Genomic DNA, 17688 nt, shown 5'->3' with positions numbered 1-17688 from the left:
GCTCAAAAGCCCGAATGGGCTTATTATCCGGGAAGATCTTCTTTTCAGGGGAACAGGTTAGGTGTCAAAATCCAACACAGGATTCAACTTTTCGCGGCATAGAATTACATACAACCTTGGTAAGAATATATTCCATACGGGTACCACGGCATGTCAGGCCTAGCTTCCCCAAATTTCCCTGTCCTGGCTTCAACCAATCCCGTTTCATATCTATTGTCTTACCTACCTTCTGCACCTTGTTGATGCGATGGGCTGCCCGGTTATCTTTGGCCTTTTGCTGTCAGAGAAATAAGAGTAAGGTGAGAGAAGGCAAACAAGATCCCTCACATACAACCCCTCTCCAGTCACTCAATGCTATTGAACAAGTCACATAATTTGTTATTTTCAAACCTTCAAAATATACAGTATGTTAATATTATGAAAGACAGTTTGGGTTGGGGGTTAAGGCTAGAAAGCAGGAGACTGTGAGTTCTAATCCAGCCTTAGCCATGAAAGCTGACTGGGTGACTTTGGGCCCATCACTCTCTCTCTCTCTCTCTCTGCTCAACCCGCCTCACAAAATTGTTGCTGTGGAAAAAATAGGAGGAGGAAGATGTGTTGGATACGTTCACTGCCTTGAGTTATTTGTCAAAACAAGGAAGGCAGGATACAAATCAAATAAATAATAGTGTAATATACAGTACACATACATACATACATACATACATACATACATACATACTTACATACATACATACATACGTGTGTGTATAATATATTTATATGAGTAACATAAAATAATTGACTATTGCTAATGGCTATCAATTCAAAACACTTCAAAAAAGAAAAAGATAAAATATTTTGTCCCAAAACTTTCATTTCTCCAGCAATAGCACTTAGACTTATATACTGCTTCACAGTGCTTTACTGCCCTCTCTAAGCAGTTTACAGAGTCAGCCTCTTGCTCCCAACAATCTGGGTCCTCATTTTACCAGCCTTGGAAGGATGGAAGGCTGAGCCAATCTTCAGCCGGTCAGGACTGAACTCCTGGCAGTTGGCAAAATTCACTTGCAATACTGCATTCTAACCACTGCGCCAGCATGGCTCTTCATACATAGTCACTCTAAGTCATATACTGTTAAGTATATAACATCCTTTTGGGATCAAAATCACTTATCCAAAGCATGGTGTAATGTTTTAAAAATCAGATATCTGTCTGTGTTTATAGAAAGCCAGACAAATCCGAGTAAGTATTTGTAGAAGAAGGAGGGCAATAGGGACTCTTCCCTTTAACCCACTTTCTTGCCATAGTTGGCAGAGCAAACATTCAACACAGGGGAGGAAAAAAGATTCCTGAGCAGTTGTTGTCCAGTGGAGCAAATGACAGGGGCTGCAGATATCCTCAGAATGGAAGAAAAGAAAGGAAATAAGAAGGTGACAACCCAAAACTATTCTGTTATGGGTATGTAGAAGCAGGGGAGTCATCCAAGAAATATTAGAATACTGCCCAAAATATCGAACAAGATAGAGCAGGAGAAGTCCTGCTATTCCCACAGAGCTGATTAGCTTTGGCTGCATCAGAACAGAAAAAGGGCTTACTAGGAATTTCTTTCAGCAGGCCAGATGGGCTTGAAAGACCCTTGGATCACAGGATAATTACAGAATACAGAATAACAGAGTTGGAAGGAACATTGGAGGTCTTCTAGTCCAACTCTCTACTCAATCAGGCAATCCTATACCACCCTGGAAAAATGGCTGTCTAGTCTCTTCTCAAAAACACCCGGTGATGGAGCATCTACAACTTCTGGAGGCAACTCATTCCACTGATTAATTATTCCGTCTGGAAATTCCTCCTGAGTGCTAGGTTGGTTCTCTCCTTAGTTTCCACCCATTGCTTCTTCTCCTGCCTTCAGGTGCTTTGGAGAACAAGCCCATCCCACCCTCTCCCCAACAGCCCCTCAAACACTGGAAGACTGCTATCAGGTCCCCCCAGTCCTTCTCTTCCTTAGATTAGACATCTAGACTAGCTTCGTTAGACCACACTATACTGAACTAGCAAACCTTACATTTATTTAGAATTTTTAAATACAATCAAAGTATAAAAGAGAAGAGAAAAAGGAAGGAGGAACAGAATTATGACTTCTGCCTTTCTTTTGGTTGATTAGTTGCCATCTTGCTCTTTCTCCTCCCTCTTTTCTCCTCTTCCCCATACCTTTTAATTTTTAGTAATTTAGTTAGTAATTGTCTTCCCCATCCCTTTTAAATTTTTCTAGTCCCCAAACAAATGATCAATCTGTTAAACTACTGAAGTTTGCAGATGATATAACAGTCATTGGTCTCATTCGAGACAACAATGAAACTGCATACACACGGGAGGTTTAACAACTAGTGTTCAACTCGTGGTGGGACTGGAACGATCTGGAACTGAACACACTCAAAACTGTAGAAATGGTGTTAGATCATACCATCCTCCTATACTACCACCTCTTACAATACTAGACAAAACAGTATCAACAGTAGAGACATTCAAATTTCTAGGTTCTATCATATCCCAAGACCTAAAAGAGACACCTAACATCAAAAACATCATCAAAAAAGCACAACAAGGAATGTTCTTTCTGTACCAACTCAGAAAGCTCAAACTGCCCAAGGAGCTGCTGCTACAGTTCTACAGAGGAATCATTGAGTCTATCATCTGCACCTCCATAACTATCTGGTTTGGCTTTGCAACCAAACAAGGCAAACAAAGACTTCAGAGGATAATTAGAACTGTAGAAAAAACAATTGCTACCAACCTGCCTTCCATTGAGGACCTGTACACTGCACAAGTCAGAAAGAGCGCTGTGAAAATATTTACAGACCCCTCGCATCCTGGACATAAATTGTTTCAACTCCTACCCTCAAAATAGGGCACTGCACACCAAGACAACTAGACACAAGAACAGTTTTTTCCCGAACGCCATCACTCTGCTAAACAAATAATTCCCTCACCACTGTCAAACTATTCACTAAGGCTGCATTACTATCACTATTAGTCTTCTCATCGTTCCTATCACCCATCTCCTCCCACTTATGACTGCAGGACTGTAACTTTGTTGCTTGTATCCTTACCATTGATATTGATATTGATATTGATTGTTTCCTAATTGCTTATTTGTACCCTATGACTATCATTAAGTGTTGTACATTATGATTCTTGACGAATGTATATTTTCTTCTTATGTACACTAAGAGCATATGCACCAAAGACAAATTCCTTGTGTGTCCAATCACACTTGGCCAATAAAGAATTCTATTCTATTCTACTCTTCTATTCTAAATGATTATAATTTGACAGAAACCCTCTGGTTCAAATTCTTCATGTTAATGGATATCCGGCTACTCTGAAAAACCATTGTTGCCAGGATTTATATTTAGATTTATATTGCCTGTCATTCTCTTCATTTATTCATAGAGAAACCCTGGAACTTCATGTGTCCCACTCCTAAAACAGTTCAAAGACCGGCACAAGTGCTTTACACATCTACCGTATTTTTCAGAGTATAAGACGCACCAAGGTTTTGAAGAGGCAAATTAAAAAAAAAAAAGTTTTTGCACTCTGCAAACCTCCCAAAAACGGCCCATTTTTTGTGGAAACTGGCCTTTTTTTTTAAAGGGCATGAATAGCCCTTGGGAGGCTTGTAGAGTGTTCGGAGGGGGGGCTGGGGGCTGTGGGGGGCAAAATTGAGCAAAGAACGGTCCATTTTCACTCATTTTTGCCCTCCCCAGCCCCCAGGAGCTCTCTGAAAACTTCCTACAAGCTATGCACGGCCATTTTGGTGAAGGGGTGGGGTTTCAGGAGACAAAAAAATGCTGTATTCAGTGTATAAGACGCACCCAGATTTTCAGCCTCTTTTTTGAGGGAAAAAGGTGCATCTTATACTCCGAAAAATACGATATTTGTGAGAGATGTGCAACAGACTTTCAGAACAAATTTTCCCCCTCACAGGTTCATAATAGCAATCTCATTTTCCAAGTGTGGATTTCTGCACAATCTGCTTACAAGCAACAGTGGCACGGCCTGGTTCAGGGCATCCAGTCTGGAGAAGTATATTTTTTAAAAAAAACATTAAAGAGGAAACCCTCCAAAAAGAAAGCTTGGGGTGGGTTGAAAATTAGGAGAAAATGAAATAGGGTGTATTGAAGAGTGGGTGGCTGAACACAAATTCTCTACATACAGTACAACATTCTGTAGCGGTTGTGCTAAGAACACAGGAGTTGCACTGATATAAGGATACCGAGAATGTACAAACCTCTCCTTAAGAAACCTAAATAAATTCTATTAAACATAAGAGAAAAAAAATAAAGTTAGTTTTTTAAAAAGCTTCACAAAACATCCGATTCAAAACTCGTATTTACATGGACCACTTACCAAATATGGGGCTTTGTCTGGAGCTGGCACCTTTCGCCAAAGCTTCATGATCTGCTTGCAACGGCTAGACCAGTCTGGAGGCAGAATAACAAGAATGAAATTAAAATGAAAGGGAAACTCTCATATGCCAAGGCCAGTTAATTTTGCCCAGGGAGTCTACAAAAACATTTTATCGTAAAGCCAGCGTAGGAGTCTACTTAGGGAAAGGTTCACTTTATTCCACTCGGCTAGCAGAATTCTAATCTTACTGCAACATATCTGCCTAGTTTCCCAGTCAGTATCTGCATGATCTCTGCTTATTCCATTCCTATATTTTTAAACAGCTTTGTTAAAACGCATCTCAGAAAACGAAAACAGTCAACCCAAGAATGCTACAGGATACAGCATCGCCTCATTATTTGCCATACTCAGCAACATCTAGAGAACAGTAGATTCTGTATCCTGCTACAAGCAGATAATAGACTATGCCAATTTTTCCCAATCAGTGGCTTCTTCTAGGTGTGTTGGATTTTTAACTCATAATGGTACTAAAAGCTCAACATCTCTGGAAAGCAACAGATGAGAGAAGAATGCCTAAGAAAATACAATGCAAAACACAAATCAGGGTTTAGAGCCGCCGTCTCTTTGGAGCAATCACAAAGGTAACACAAGGCTTCAAGCCGTGAGTCAAACAGTAGAATTTGTTTCACAGATTACGAGAAGCACTAGCATTGTGCATGAAATGGGAAATCTTCTGCTTAGAACCTGGAAACCGATGTTGCATCAACTGAAACCCAGAACACTTTGATTATTTCAGATTTTTAGAAAAACCAAATCTGAACAGGACTAAATTGCTGCATGTCACACAGCTGCTGCCCACTCCACTACTCCAAGTCTGCCTGCCATTATTGAGCTTTCTTGAGCCCTCCCTCAGCTGCTATCACCAATATCCCAGAACACCACAGCCCACAGGCCTACTACCTCCCCAATCTTCCCAGCACGTTCCCTATCCTCCTTCCCTACCTCTGAGTCTGCACAGCCATCAACGTCCAAGGCTTCTTCCCAAACCTCACTGCTCCCTCAACCATTTCTGAAAAAATATCCATAACCAGCTCTTCTGAGCACATTGCTACAAATAACCATGGACAACTCCTAGGACTGGCTTTTTAACCACCGGGATAAAACTAAGATGGAATAGTTCTCCTTCATAAATAACCACATTGCAGAGAACTCCGTATTCATGAAAAATACTCTGAGACCAACACCATCATTAATTCTAAAGTTGCTCACAAATCATTTCCTAGAGATCTGCTTAATAGAAAATACATAGACAGTAACTGGGAAAGTGTGGAAACCAATTTGGGATACGATGAACTAAGCAGAGATTTATTTTCCATCTGGTATATTATCACATAAAACTGGTTCAATCAAGGATTTCTTTCGTGACAACATTAATAGTTCCGTATATAAGCTAGGAGAACATAGAGCTTAAAGACAGCTGATCCAGACTGGCAAACATAGAGCTGTGGCTGGTCAGGAATTTTGGGAGTTCAAGTCCACAGGTTGTAAATGGGCCATAACACAATTGAATGAAATGTATTAGCATTTGGCAACAGCGGGTCACACAATGATAATACACAACAATACCACCGATAATGGAAGCAGAGGACTCCCAAGGTAAGGATATGGCATTGTAATGCTCTTCAGATTCATTTGATCCTAGCGGCATTACTTGGATGCATTGAATCACACAATATTTGGTTTCTTGAAGAAGATGATTGGGATTCTTGAGCTGCTGACTTTGATTTCTGTTGCACAGCAGGCCCACCACAAAAAGGGAAGCATATTGTTTCCATCTCCACAGATCTGACCGAGAGGTCATTAAAAGGACCTCAAACACAAAGGAAGAAAGGGGAGAAAGATAAGTAACTAGCCTGGGTAATCCTGCTTCAGGCTGGGGAAATTCATGTTGGCATAAAGGACAGGTGAGATGGTGGAAAGCTCTCCCAGTTCTTCATCCTTCTCCCAACGTTGCAAGCTCCGCTGGTTATATGAGAGTCCGTCACTTTCCCCCTCTGTGGTGGGAGTGGTTGGTGTGGAAGCTGCAGAGCTGCTGGCCCAAGGACTCTCTGGTTCACACTGCTCAGGGCTGAAGAAGCCACTCCTCTCCCTTAATGGAAGACAGGAAAACGCATTCACAGTAGGGTGTAATGGGGGGAACTGTCACGGAAGGAGGCTGGACTGAGCCCAGAGATTATGCTGTACAGGTAGGTGACTTACTTATTATCAAGGAACGGGGACTGGCAAACTCCAGAGTAAGTCTCCATGGGCACAGCAGGCTGCAGGGGCCCAAGAGATGTACCACCACCTATAAATGAGTCGAGACATTGCAGAAATGGAATCAAAAAGAGCTCGCATACATAAAGCACCATCCAGATATTCTGGCGGATATCACCTAAAGCAAGAAGGTGTGAGCTTGAGCAGATGAGGTCTGAAGTAATCTTAAAAAGTCCAAAAAATACATGAGTGTGCAGAAATGGGCGAACCCACATTAGAGTTAAAGGGAAATGATGATTCGGAATACTATGCAGTATGGGAGAAATGGTATGAATGGATAGACAATAGAAATAAGAAATGGAAATGTACATAGGGTGAGAACATTTGGAAATAGAAAGTATATAGTGTATTCAATATTGATTCCAGTTGTATGGATAATGTCACAGATCTGCTAAGCGTGTGATGGAGATATGTATGGAAAAAATGTGCAATAAAAATATTTATTAAAAAAAAGTTAAAAGTTAACGGATCAAGGGTACAAGAAGACATAAATATGTACTGTGTACAAAATAGATAATGGCTTTTTGTTTTTTGCTTTATTAAGGGGGAAGCATATCTATTTGGCCAACTGTCCCAGTGAGCACTTACCAGCCAGTATTAATGCACTGATTTTCTGACTGAGTTCTAGCCAAGCACAAGGGATTTAGCCATGATCTAATCCAAACATAGGCACCCTTTTTTAATTGTAGAAAAAGCCAAAGTATCTCAGGCAGGTAAAGAATCTGCGGAATGCCCCGTCTCAGTATTCACAGCTCACCTTGCAGAAAAGGCCTTTGGGCCAGCTGGGAGCAGTTTGGATCACGCAGGCCTCTGGCCTCAGCATCCACCCCAACAGAATTAAGCTGCTGTTCTCGTTCAGCAGAACCCAGGACATCTTTGAAGAGCTGCTGAACATCCTTGCTCTCCATTTTCGGCAACTCTGTTTAAAAAAAAAAAAAAATGGGGGGGGGGGGGGGAAAGTCCCGTTGAAATCACAATCCATTTGGAGCAGGCACAGTAATGTAGGGAATCTGAGAGTCTCCCATAACAGCAGGCTGAATTACAAGGGAAGTGAGACATGAATGGGGAATGAGGAGAGCAAAAAACAAGAAACATGGGAAACGAGGACACCTGAGACCGATTTTTTTAAGCCTTTCGCTAGCAGTCAGAAGGGAAGCCAGGAGAGAAACCTAGCTTTCCTTCTCGGCTGCTCTCCACGGAGCAGACACTTGGCAGGGGGATGGGGACAGTAGGGTCTGTTCAAAGACCCGCCTGACCTTCAGTGGGGATTTTGTCAAGGTCGGAGCTGAGCACCCCCTCCCCCGGGGGTGTGGCTGGGTTCTCGGCACCTGTAGGTTCTGGAGAGGTCTTGGGCACCATCTGCTCTTCTGTCCCTGTAGAGAGCAAGCATACCATGTCAATCAGCACACGGCATCACTTACAGTAACGAAGTGGCCAGACTGTGGGCAAGAGGTCTAACCTCTGTGCCTTGGAAGGATGGCTTACTCCTTAAAAGGAAAGGTTAAGCCCCCTCCCTTAGCTGGCTGCATTCTTATGGAAACAAGGTGAGTCTGTCCAAGAGGCGTATCCCAAATCTCCTATAGCTAACTAGGTGTTTAGAAAGCAAGGCTTTTAGAAGGAATGACTCTGGGCATCTAGAAAGCCAGCCAGGGTCACTTTGGATGCAGAAACAGGCAGCATGTAAATCTAATGAATAAAAATGGCTCTTTAGATTAAAAAAAAAAAATACTACAGTAAACGTCTGTGGAGATTCTCAGTCGTCCAGGTCATGGTTGTCACAAAAGTGCTTTTTCATGAGGCAACTTGACTTTCTGGTTTTTCTTTGAAGAGGTTTCGCTTCTCATCCAAGAAGCTTCTTCAGCTCTGACTGGATGGTGGGAAATGAAAGAATTTATATTCTTTGAAGACAGCTGGTCATTTACATTCTTTTGGAGCAGGCATGTCAAACTGGGGGGGGGGGGCAGACCACGCCCACGCCAGCTCCATGAAGGGGGAAAACATCGCATCACCATAAGTCACATGACAGCAACATGACACCACAAATGTGGAGACAGATGGTGTCGTATCCTTCCCCCTTTGTTTAAAGATAGCAAAGCCCATAATTTGGACAGAGAGGATCGCTGGTTTGAAAGAGGGGGTCAAAGAAGCCATCTATGTCAAAATTGAAGAGCCCTTTCTCAACAGGGATACGACCTCATCTATCTCCAGTCTACCACACAGTCCTTTCAACAGTTCCCAAAAGGCTCCACAACCATTTGCACCACTCAGGTGTCCCTGAGGACACAGATAAACCTCCAGGTGACCATAACGACCAGCTAAAAGGATGTAAATGACCAGCTGTCTGCAAGGAGTATAAATCCTTCCATTCCTCACCATTCAGTCACAGCTGAAGAAGCTTCTTGGGTGAAAAGTGAAACATTTTCAAGGAAAACCCAGAAAGTCCTGTTGATAAAAGCACCTTTGGTACTTGAGTAAATGTTAATGTCGGGTGTTCTACAGTGGGGCTACCCCAGGTGTTGCGTTTGCGTGTCTTTTTTTCACCCTCAGCTGAATATTCTGTTCAATGGAACTTGAAAGGCACCTGCATCTCTCTGCAGTAGAGGCAAGACAAAGACTAAAGATAAAGAACAGGGACCAGCGACTGTAATGACAAGGAATGCTTTTTGCTACCTTGACTCAGAAGCCTGGCTATAGCTACTCTTAGATAGGAGTAAGCTGAACCACAGATCTGTGCACTGGCAAGACTTAAATTATAAATCTTGATGCCTGCTTCCTATGCCACCATGGACTGCTTTGATGCTCACTCTAGTTACTGTAGATCAAGGGACCCCAACACCCCACCCCACCCAGTCCGTGGACTGGCAGTGGTGTGCAACATGCCAGAAACCAGCCGCACAACCAAGTGAAGCCCCATCTGCAGGATGCCTGCACCACACAAAACCCCTCCGGTCCATGGAAAAATCTTTCTCCATGAAACCAGTCCCTGGTGCCCAAAAGGTTGGGGGCTGCTGAGGTAGATAGTGCAAATGTTACAATAAAGTTCCTGTGTTTTACGTTTAGGCACTGCCAACTAATACTATTGCTGAAAAATGTACATCGGATGCTAAACTGCCACTGGGGCTGGTTTAAGAGTTTTGATGGTAACAATTGTGACAGGAAAAAATTCTTAAAAAGAACGGCCCAGCCGCTATGAATACCTATTCCCTCAGAAATAAAACAAGCACTGTTCATTATAATTCGGATACTTGCTGGGGAGAGGTTTTTTTATCTTTCTTAAGCATTTTAGTGGGTGTTATATGGACAATGTGATTTTATCGTTCAGCACTGCAGAGATGTTAGGCATTATTTATCCTTTTAAAAGGAACTAAGAGGGAAGTTATGCCTTCTCCCTTAATCATCGGCCAAACCTTACAGAAAACGGCCTCCTAGTTGGGTTTCTTGACAAAGTGACACACATTGTGACCACTCTGTGGCCACCCTCAAAAGCTTCCATCTTATTAAAATCTTATTGCACTAGCAGACAAAGTGGGAGCCTCTCATTCCATTCCCAAGCCCATGGGACAAACTGTCAGGAAGGAGCAGGAGCAGCAAAAACAAATCCATTTTCTTTCATCTTACATGTCAAAGAAATCCATTTTGTGCTATCTTTCCATTAATGTGAGACAATGCTACTGCCACAACTAACAGGCACCAACTGTATGAGCTACAACTGTACTCACAAACTTTCAAGTATAACTACAACAGGTACTGGATGTAAGTAAGACTATAAGGAACTATTCTATGTCCAAAGCACCTTGAGTGGATGTCAATATATTCTATAATTGGTGGGCTGCAGGCTTTTAAGCTGTAATGTTTGATTGCAACCTAATCTCTAGATTTGACAACTTAGCTTCCATAGAAGAGTGTCCGTGCTTGGGGGTAATACAGGTTTTTGAAAATTCTAGTGGCCTAGATGTGCCCCAACTCACCACTCCCATACTAACCTCTAGCAAGGGATGCCACATGTGGCATCAGTATGACTAAGACCGGTAATATAGGCACCAACTTCACAGAATTACTAAAAAGTGTTATTTGAAAACTCTGATAGATCGAAGTCACAATAGGAGGGAGTGATCAATACATATAGGTCCGTCTACCAATTTCCATAATATAAGAAAGACTGCCATTTAGAATGGAACAGGAATAAAGAGCAGGAAAACAGATCAATTGAAATAAAGAGGGGAAAAAAAGATATGCTATGTTTTTGTGAAATTAGCTGAAAAGGAAAGTAGGTAACAGATCAGAATAAAAGTAAGCTGATCCTGAATAGCAGAGCTGATGAAAAAACAAGCAAATTGTGGTTGGATGGATTTAATGAGTTCCACAGCAAAAGAGAGCTAAGACGTTTATAAAGAACAAACAACAATATGTGCCATGGTGTTTAGAAGTAAACTAATTTTAGCTGTGCTTTTCTGTCTTCTTATGTCTTCAGATTTTTCGGTTTGCTAATTCTTAACTGATTTTTGAGCATGTCACATAAAACTTTCCCAGTTTCCCAAAAGAAAGACGTTTGGGTATGTAGCTATAAGAAATTGTGCAGTTTAATATGCAGGAAATATGTTCAAGGCAACAGAAACAATCACTTCAAGTATTCTAGAGCACCATGCTATGCATCCTTATTGAAATACATAGGTGGAGTGTTATCCCCCCCTCCAAAAGTAACATGGAAATATATCCTGAGGACCAAAAGCCTCCTATGTGATTTTAAAAATCCTGATACCCACCAGTATTCTCAGTCTTGGCATCAGCTGCTTTCAAGTTGCTTTCAGGAGCTGCTGCTTCCCTGCTACTAAGGCATTCATCCCCTAGAGATGGGAAGACAGGAAGCTGATCTGTTAGAACAGACAGCTAATGTCCTAATACTGGCTCTAAAAAGGGTTCCCGGCTTCTGAGGGCCAACTACTTATTTCTGCATGGAACAAATTTCACTTCATAGCTTGCCTCCACCTACGAGCCTGAGGACATTTTATTTGGCCAATGCTTCTTCAAAATCAAATGAAATGTTCTTCTGAATTCCCAAACAAATGTATTTAGAATATAAACAGTTTGCCCTTCCTTCCTTCCCTCCCTCCCTCGGGAGCTAAATCAAAGTCTGATCCCCAAATCCCACCATTTCTACCTCCTCTAATCCCGCTATTTCTCCTCAGCCTTTCACTTACCTTTGGGCTGAACTGGAGTTGCCTTTCCATCCTCTGGCCCTTTTTGGAGCCTGCTGGAATCCACCTTGGGCCTGGGAGCTCCCTGACCGACGGGAGGATGGGCAGTTCCATCTCCACCCACACCACCAGCAGCCAACAGAGCCTGTCTGCTCAGGTCTAGGAGTGCTTTGCCAAAAAATGCTTCCTGTCAAAGAGGATGAAGAAGGGGGGGGAAAAAAACATGATAAAGGCCCAGATGAATGAATGAACGAATTTCTGGAAACTCCCTCATTCCATGTGTATGGGGCAGTGGTGAAATTCATTTTTTTTTACTACCGATTCTGTGGGTGTGGCTTGGTGGGCGTGGCAGGGGAAGGATACTGCAAAATCTCCATTCTCTCCCCACTCTGGGGCCAGACAGAGGTGGTATTTGCCAGTTCTCCAAACTACTCAAAATGTCCGCTACCGGTTCTCCAGAACCTGTCAGAACCTGCTGAGTTTCACACCCTGTATGGGGTCTATTGCTTTAACTAACAATATACATGGAATCATAGGGCTGGAAGGGACCTTGGAGGTCTTCTAGTTTAACTCTAGTTTAACTTTAAGGCCACACTTGGAATACTGCATTCAGTTCTGGTCGCCACGATGTAGAAAAGATGTGGAGACTCTAGAAAGAGTGCAGAGAAGAGCAACAAAGATGATTAGGGACTGGAGACTAAAACATATGAAGAACGGTTGCAGGAACTGGGTATGTCTAGCTTAAGAGAAAGAAGGACTAGGGGAGACATGATAGCAGTGTTCCAATATCTCAGGGATTGCGACAAAGAAGAGGGAGTCAAGCTATTCTCCAAAGCACCTGAGGGTAGAACAAGAAGCAATGGGTGGAAACTAATCAAGGAGAGAAGCAACTTAGAACTGAGGAGAAATTTCCTGACAGTGAGAACAATTAATCAGTGGAACAGATTGCCTCCAGAAGTTGTGAATGCCCCAACACTGGAAGTCTTTAAGAAGATGTTGGATAGCCATTTGTCTGAAACGGTATAGGGTTTCCTGCCTAGGCAGGGGGTTGGACCAGAAGACCTCCAAGGTCCCTTCCAACTCTACTATTGTATTGTATTGTATTGTAACTCCCTCCCCAGGGCAGGAGTCCTTATATCATCCCAGATAAATGAATGTTTAATCTTTTCTTGAAAACCTCCAGCGATGGAGTACCCACAACTATAGGAGACAGTTAAGAACAATTCATCTCTGTCCCATAGATTAATTGTTCTCAACTGTCAGGAAATTTCTCCTTAGTTCCAGGTAGGATCTCTCTTTGACGAGCTTTCACCTATTGCTTTGCTGTCCTGCCCTGAGGTGCTTTGCAGAATAAGTCTGTATCTCTCCCCTCATCTCTGTGATTGCCCCTCAAGTACCGGAAGACAGCTATCATGCCACCATTTAAGCCTTCTCTTCGTAGGCTAAACATACTTAGCCCTCTTAGGCATACATCATACAATTTAGCCTCCAGACCCCTTATCATTGCTGTTGCCATTCTCCGCAGTCTTTCTAGGGCCTCGGTATCTTTTTTTTTTTTTAATCATGGCAAGTAGAACTGGACACAGTATTCCAAGTGTGGCTTCACTAGTGCAGTATAGAGCAGTACTAACACTTCACACGATCTTGATTGTATCCCTCTATTGATGCAGCCCAGGAGTGTGTTGGCTTTTTTGGCAGCTGCAGAAGTGGTGATCCACCAGGACACCTAGATCCCTTTCACAGGCACGATTGTCGAGTCGGGTACTGTCTATCCTGCACCTGTGCATCTGTTTTTTCCTGCCACCTTCCGGGCTATCCAACCCCACCCCACACAGATTTCATTTTTAATAGTCCATGTAGAGATCTACTTTTTTTTTTTTTAACTTGCAACAGCATCATTGTTTCTTCCACCTTGATCCATGAGATCCACATCCCTTTTCTCTGCCCTTCCTCAATGCTACTGAAACAAGAACTGGACTCAAGGAAACTTGGCAGTCCTTGCCCAGAGACGTTTATTTCCCACTAAGCTAGCCCTCACCTGGGCTTGTTTTTCTCAGGTGCGTGGGACTAAATCTCACATTATCAACAGCTAAACCAAGCCTTTGGGTAACAAGGTTCTGAATCCCAACAGAGATGGGAGGTTGGGAAGCACTACACTAAAACACTCTTACCTGAAGATAGGCAGGGAACATGTCTTCTAGCTTGCTCTTCTTCCGACCCCGCCGTTTCTTCTTTTCATCAGCTTCAACCACTCCCTGTTCAGCCAAGGTCTCAGCGGGGTTTTCAGCAGGTGGGTTAGGTTGCACCCCTGATAAAGAGAGAAAATTGAGTTTAGCATGGCCCTGTATGAACTAACCAAGGCTAGGAATGTTAAGGACATTTGCTGACTTTGCTGCAGTAACTTTCGGGGTCAGCAGCAAAGTTAGGAAAGGAAAGGAGAGGAGGTGCATAGGACACTGATGATTACTGCTCCTTAATAATCTTTCTCCCAGCAGCAAGTTCTGAGGGCAAGAAACCTCATCCACTGAGACCAAAAGTCACAGATGATAAACATTCAGCCCAACAACATCTGGAGGGCCAAAGGTTCCCACCTCCTGCCTTACGATTCCATCGTTTATTTTTCTCCTAGTTGTTGACACTCCTCTCTGTCTCTCTCACCCTCCCTCCCCCTCTCATTTCAAATTTGAGAATGCAGGTCTGTAAGTCAGAATATGCACTGCAATTTAAAGCAAAAACTTTAAACGGAACACTGATGGAAATGACTCAGCCAGCAACTTGAGGCGTGAGCTCCTTGGTGCTCTCTGAGCTTGTCTCTTTGTACTTGAAGATGTTTCATTACCCAACTAGGTAGCATCATCAGTCCCAAAAGACCCTTGATGGAAAGACTCTACAATTCAATCCTGAACTACAAATACTCTCTTCTACTGTATCTGAGAAGTGGCAATCCTCTTTCTTTAAAAAAAAAAAGATTATGGCCATTTGGGGAGTTTTAAGAGCCTCCCCAGACTTGCAACCTTACACATTTATTCAAACTATTAGGATGAAGCAAGGGAGAAATACAACTACACGTAAGTAGCACTTGCCTTCTTCTGCTTGCCCTTCCATAGTTGTCAGCTCCCGAGAGACTTCGGCCAAGACTAGTGAGCCCTTTTTCAAGCGTGTGTGTGATTTCCGCTGTCGCACCATAAACCCTCCAATACCTATTCCAAGGCAGAGGAGAAACAAGCCAAGAGCTAGAAAATGGATCGGTGTGGGAAGAATACAGGCTTTTTGGTGGGTGGCCAAAGGGAGGAGCACTTACCTGGGCGATAGGGCTTCCTTTTCCGCTTCTTGACCTCCTCAGAGTCTTCCAGAAGGCCTTTTCCCGCTTCAGCCTCGGCTGCAGCTTCCCTTTCTGGAGTTGGCGGGGCTTCCAATTTGATCTCACACTCCATGTGTTCAACGCTAACTGCAATGGGAGCAAAAACAAAAACAAGCCGTTCCAAGTCTCCCATTGATAGGGAAAGGTATGCAATTTGTTTAAAAAAAAAAAAAACACATAAATTTACAGATAGGTGGTCCTCAGTTAATGACCACTCCGTTAGTGTTCATCTTATAAGAGCGCTAAACGAGGGATGGTTATGACTCGTCCACAAGGCTCTGGCCATCCCAGCCCCATCAGTCATGTAATCAAGATCTGGCTGCTGGGCAACCAGCTTGCACTTATGACGCTGCGGCATCCTATGGTCACAGGATGGCAATTTGCAATCTTCCCCATCAGCTTCCCTCAAGCAAAATCAATGGGAAAGCAGGCACAGAAGGTCGCAGGTTGCTTGGGTAAGCCTCTCTCCCGCTCCCCCAGACCCTCTTTGCTCGTGCCAGACCACACCAGCTACCTGCACATCCTGGTACACAACTGTCCTTTACACACATGAGGCCTGCTGAATGGCAGTCTACAAAATGAGGTTTTGTAGTGATGGAGTATGCATGTGCACTCAGAGCGACCGTATTTTTCGGACTATAAGATGCACCGGTGTATAAGATGCACCAAGATTTCGAAGAAGTAAATAAGAAAAAAAAAGATTTTTGTCCACCCCGGCCCCCAGGAGCACTCTGCAGGCTTCAGCAGGGCTGGGGGAAGGCAAAAATGCCCTTTTTGTGAAAAAAAAGTGGAAAACGGGCTGTTTTACACAAAAACAGGGGCATTTCTGCCTTCCCCCAGCCCTGCTGAAGCCTGCAGAGTGCTTCTGGGGGCTGTGGGGAGGCAAAAACGCCTCATTTTTGCAAAAAATGGCCCATTAGGCGCAAAAATGGGTTGTGTCAGCGGGGCTTCGGGAGGCCAAAAATGGCTGTATTCGGTGTATAAGACGCACCAATATTTCCACGCTCTTTTAGGGCAGAAAAGGGTGCGTCTTATACTCCGAAAAATATGGTAATTTGGGGGTAGAGGAGGGTATAGAGTTGGAGATCCCAGTTTTCCTTCTACCACAAGTCCATTAGGATTAAAACTGTAACTATAACAATCCTTTATCGAAAAATAAGATTATGTTTAGAAACAAATGAACTGGTCCTAGAGTCCTAAACACTCAAAAACACAGGGTTAGTAGAGGCCATACTGTAGGCCATCTAGCCCAAACTCTTGCTCAGGTCAGGAATCCAAATTAAAGCATCCTGGACAAATGCCTATCCAGCCTCTGCTTGAAATAGCAAGCCCCGAGATCACTACTCAGAATTAACCACTTGGGGGGGGGAATATATTTCCCCATCGCACAAAAAGAAAAGGAAAAACAAGTTTTTCTACTTTGCAACCGTCCAATTGCATCCTAGCTTCTACTGCCTCTCAGAGTCAGGTGACTAGACTAACAGGGTCCGATTTCTCAAGAATTCAAGTATGAAGCTGCGGCATGTAATCTCAATCGGCATTATATTACAGAGACAATGGGGCTATTCTACTGCTTTTCCAAGGAACTAGTAGTAGGATAAACACGAACCTTCAGCTTTCAGGATCTCATCTGCCTCCACATCTCCGTCCTTTTTTTCATCCGCACCCAGAGAGCCAATGCAATCCAGTCCACCTTCACCATTAAGAACGCCTGGCCGCGCCATCATTGGTGTCATTGGTGTGGTTTTGCGCGGCCGACGCTTGTGCAATGGTGACAAAGACAAGTTACGAAGCACCGCCATGCCTGTCTCCGTTAACCAAACACCTTCAAAGCGAAAATACTGGGGCTCTGCATGGACAGGATGAAAGGAAAAGCTTGATCATGCCTACCTGACTGCAAAGTAGATACATGCAATTTAAGGTATTTAAATTGAAGCAATTTACCTGGTTCCTTGATCTTCACTGGGATAATTTCTGGAGGGGGAACTGGAACTTGGAAGAAAGCAAAAGGCAAATTATTGCTGGGGGCAGTAAGTCAATTTATTAATATGATTTGTGTCCCTCTAATTTGGGGGGTGGGGGTGACTATGGCTCTTTTATGACTTGTGGACTTCAACTCCCAGAATTCCTCAACCAGCCATGCCTTCTGGGGGTTGAAGTCCACAAAGACCATAAAAGGGCCATAGATCCCCACCTCTGTCCTAGATAAATGTAATAAACTCAGACATCCCATTTTAAGTATTTTAAGAGCATACCTCATACCCAGCCTCTCCCCCGTTCTGCTCCCACACACTATTCTCTATCAGTGACATCCAACCACATTCTATTCATTTCCAACTACAGCAGCTTCAGCGTTGCCTTATTATGCCTGTGTTTTTATTCAATGCATGCCCTCAAAATGTTCTCCCCAAATAATATTGCTGAAG

General features: G+C 43.3%; 1 protein-coding gene across 11 annotated transcripts in view; it reads right to left on the bottom strand.

Moving 5' to 3' along the window:
- The window catches only part of KMT2D (lysine methyltransferase 2D), a 128598-nt gene that overhangs the window by 58777 nt on the left and 52133 nt on the right, over nucleotides 1–17688 (bottom strand). For 6 of the 11 annotated variants that reach the window (XM_081939640.1, XM_081939641.1, XM_081939637.1 and 3 more), the window contains 13 exons: nucleotides 17207–17254; nucleotides 16872–17111; nucleotides 15203–15349; nucleotides 14985–15101; nucleotides 14073–14209; nucleotides 11905–12088; nucleotides 11470–11550; nucleotides 7963–8079; nucleotides 7464–7625; nucleotides 6650–6737; nucleotides 6304–6539; nucleotides 4391–4464; nucleotides 227–277 (listed from right to left, as the gene is read on the bottom strand). In XM_081939640.1, the coding sequence (XP_081795766.1) occupies nucleotides 227–277; nucleotides 4391–4464; nucleotides 6304–6539; nucleotides 6650–6737; nucleotides 7464–7625; nucleotides 7963–8079; nucleotides 11470–11550; nucleotides 11905–12088; nucleotides 14073–14209; nucleotides 14985–15101; nucleotides 15203–15349; nucleotides 16872–17111; nucleotides 17207–17254 (1682 nt within the window). The remainder of the gene's footprint in view (nucleotides 1–226; nucleotides 278–4390; nucleotides 4465–6303; nucleotides 6540–6649; nucleotides 6738–7463; nucleotides 7626–7962; nucleotides 8080–11469; nucleotides 11551–11904; nucleotides 12089–14072; nucleotides 14210–14984; nucleotides 15102–15202; nucleotides 15350–16871; nucleotides 17112–17206; nucleotides 17255–17688) is intronic. The other 5 variants (XM_081939644.1, XM_081939647.1, XM_081939645.1 and 2 more) reach the window with 5 other exon arrangements.

Source organism: Natrix helvetica, assembly GCF_964273705.1.
Source record: "Natrix helvetica genome assembly, chromosome: 1".
Lineage (NCBI taxonomy): Eukaryota > Metazoa > Chordata > Lepidosauria > Squamata > Natricidae > Natrix > Natrix helvetica.
The sequence above is the reverse complement of the archived record's forward strand: the minus strand, read 5'-3'. Positions and strand labels throughout refer to the sequence as shown.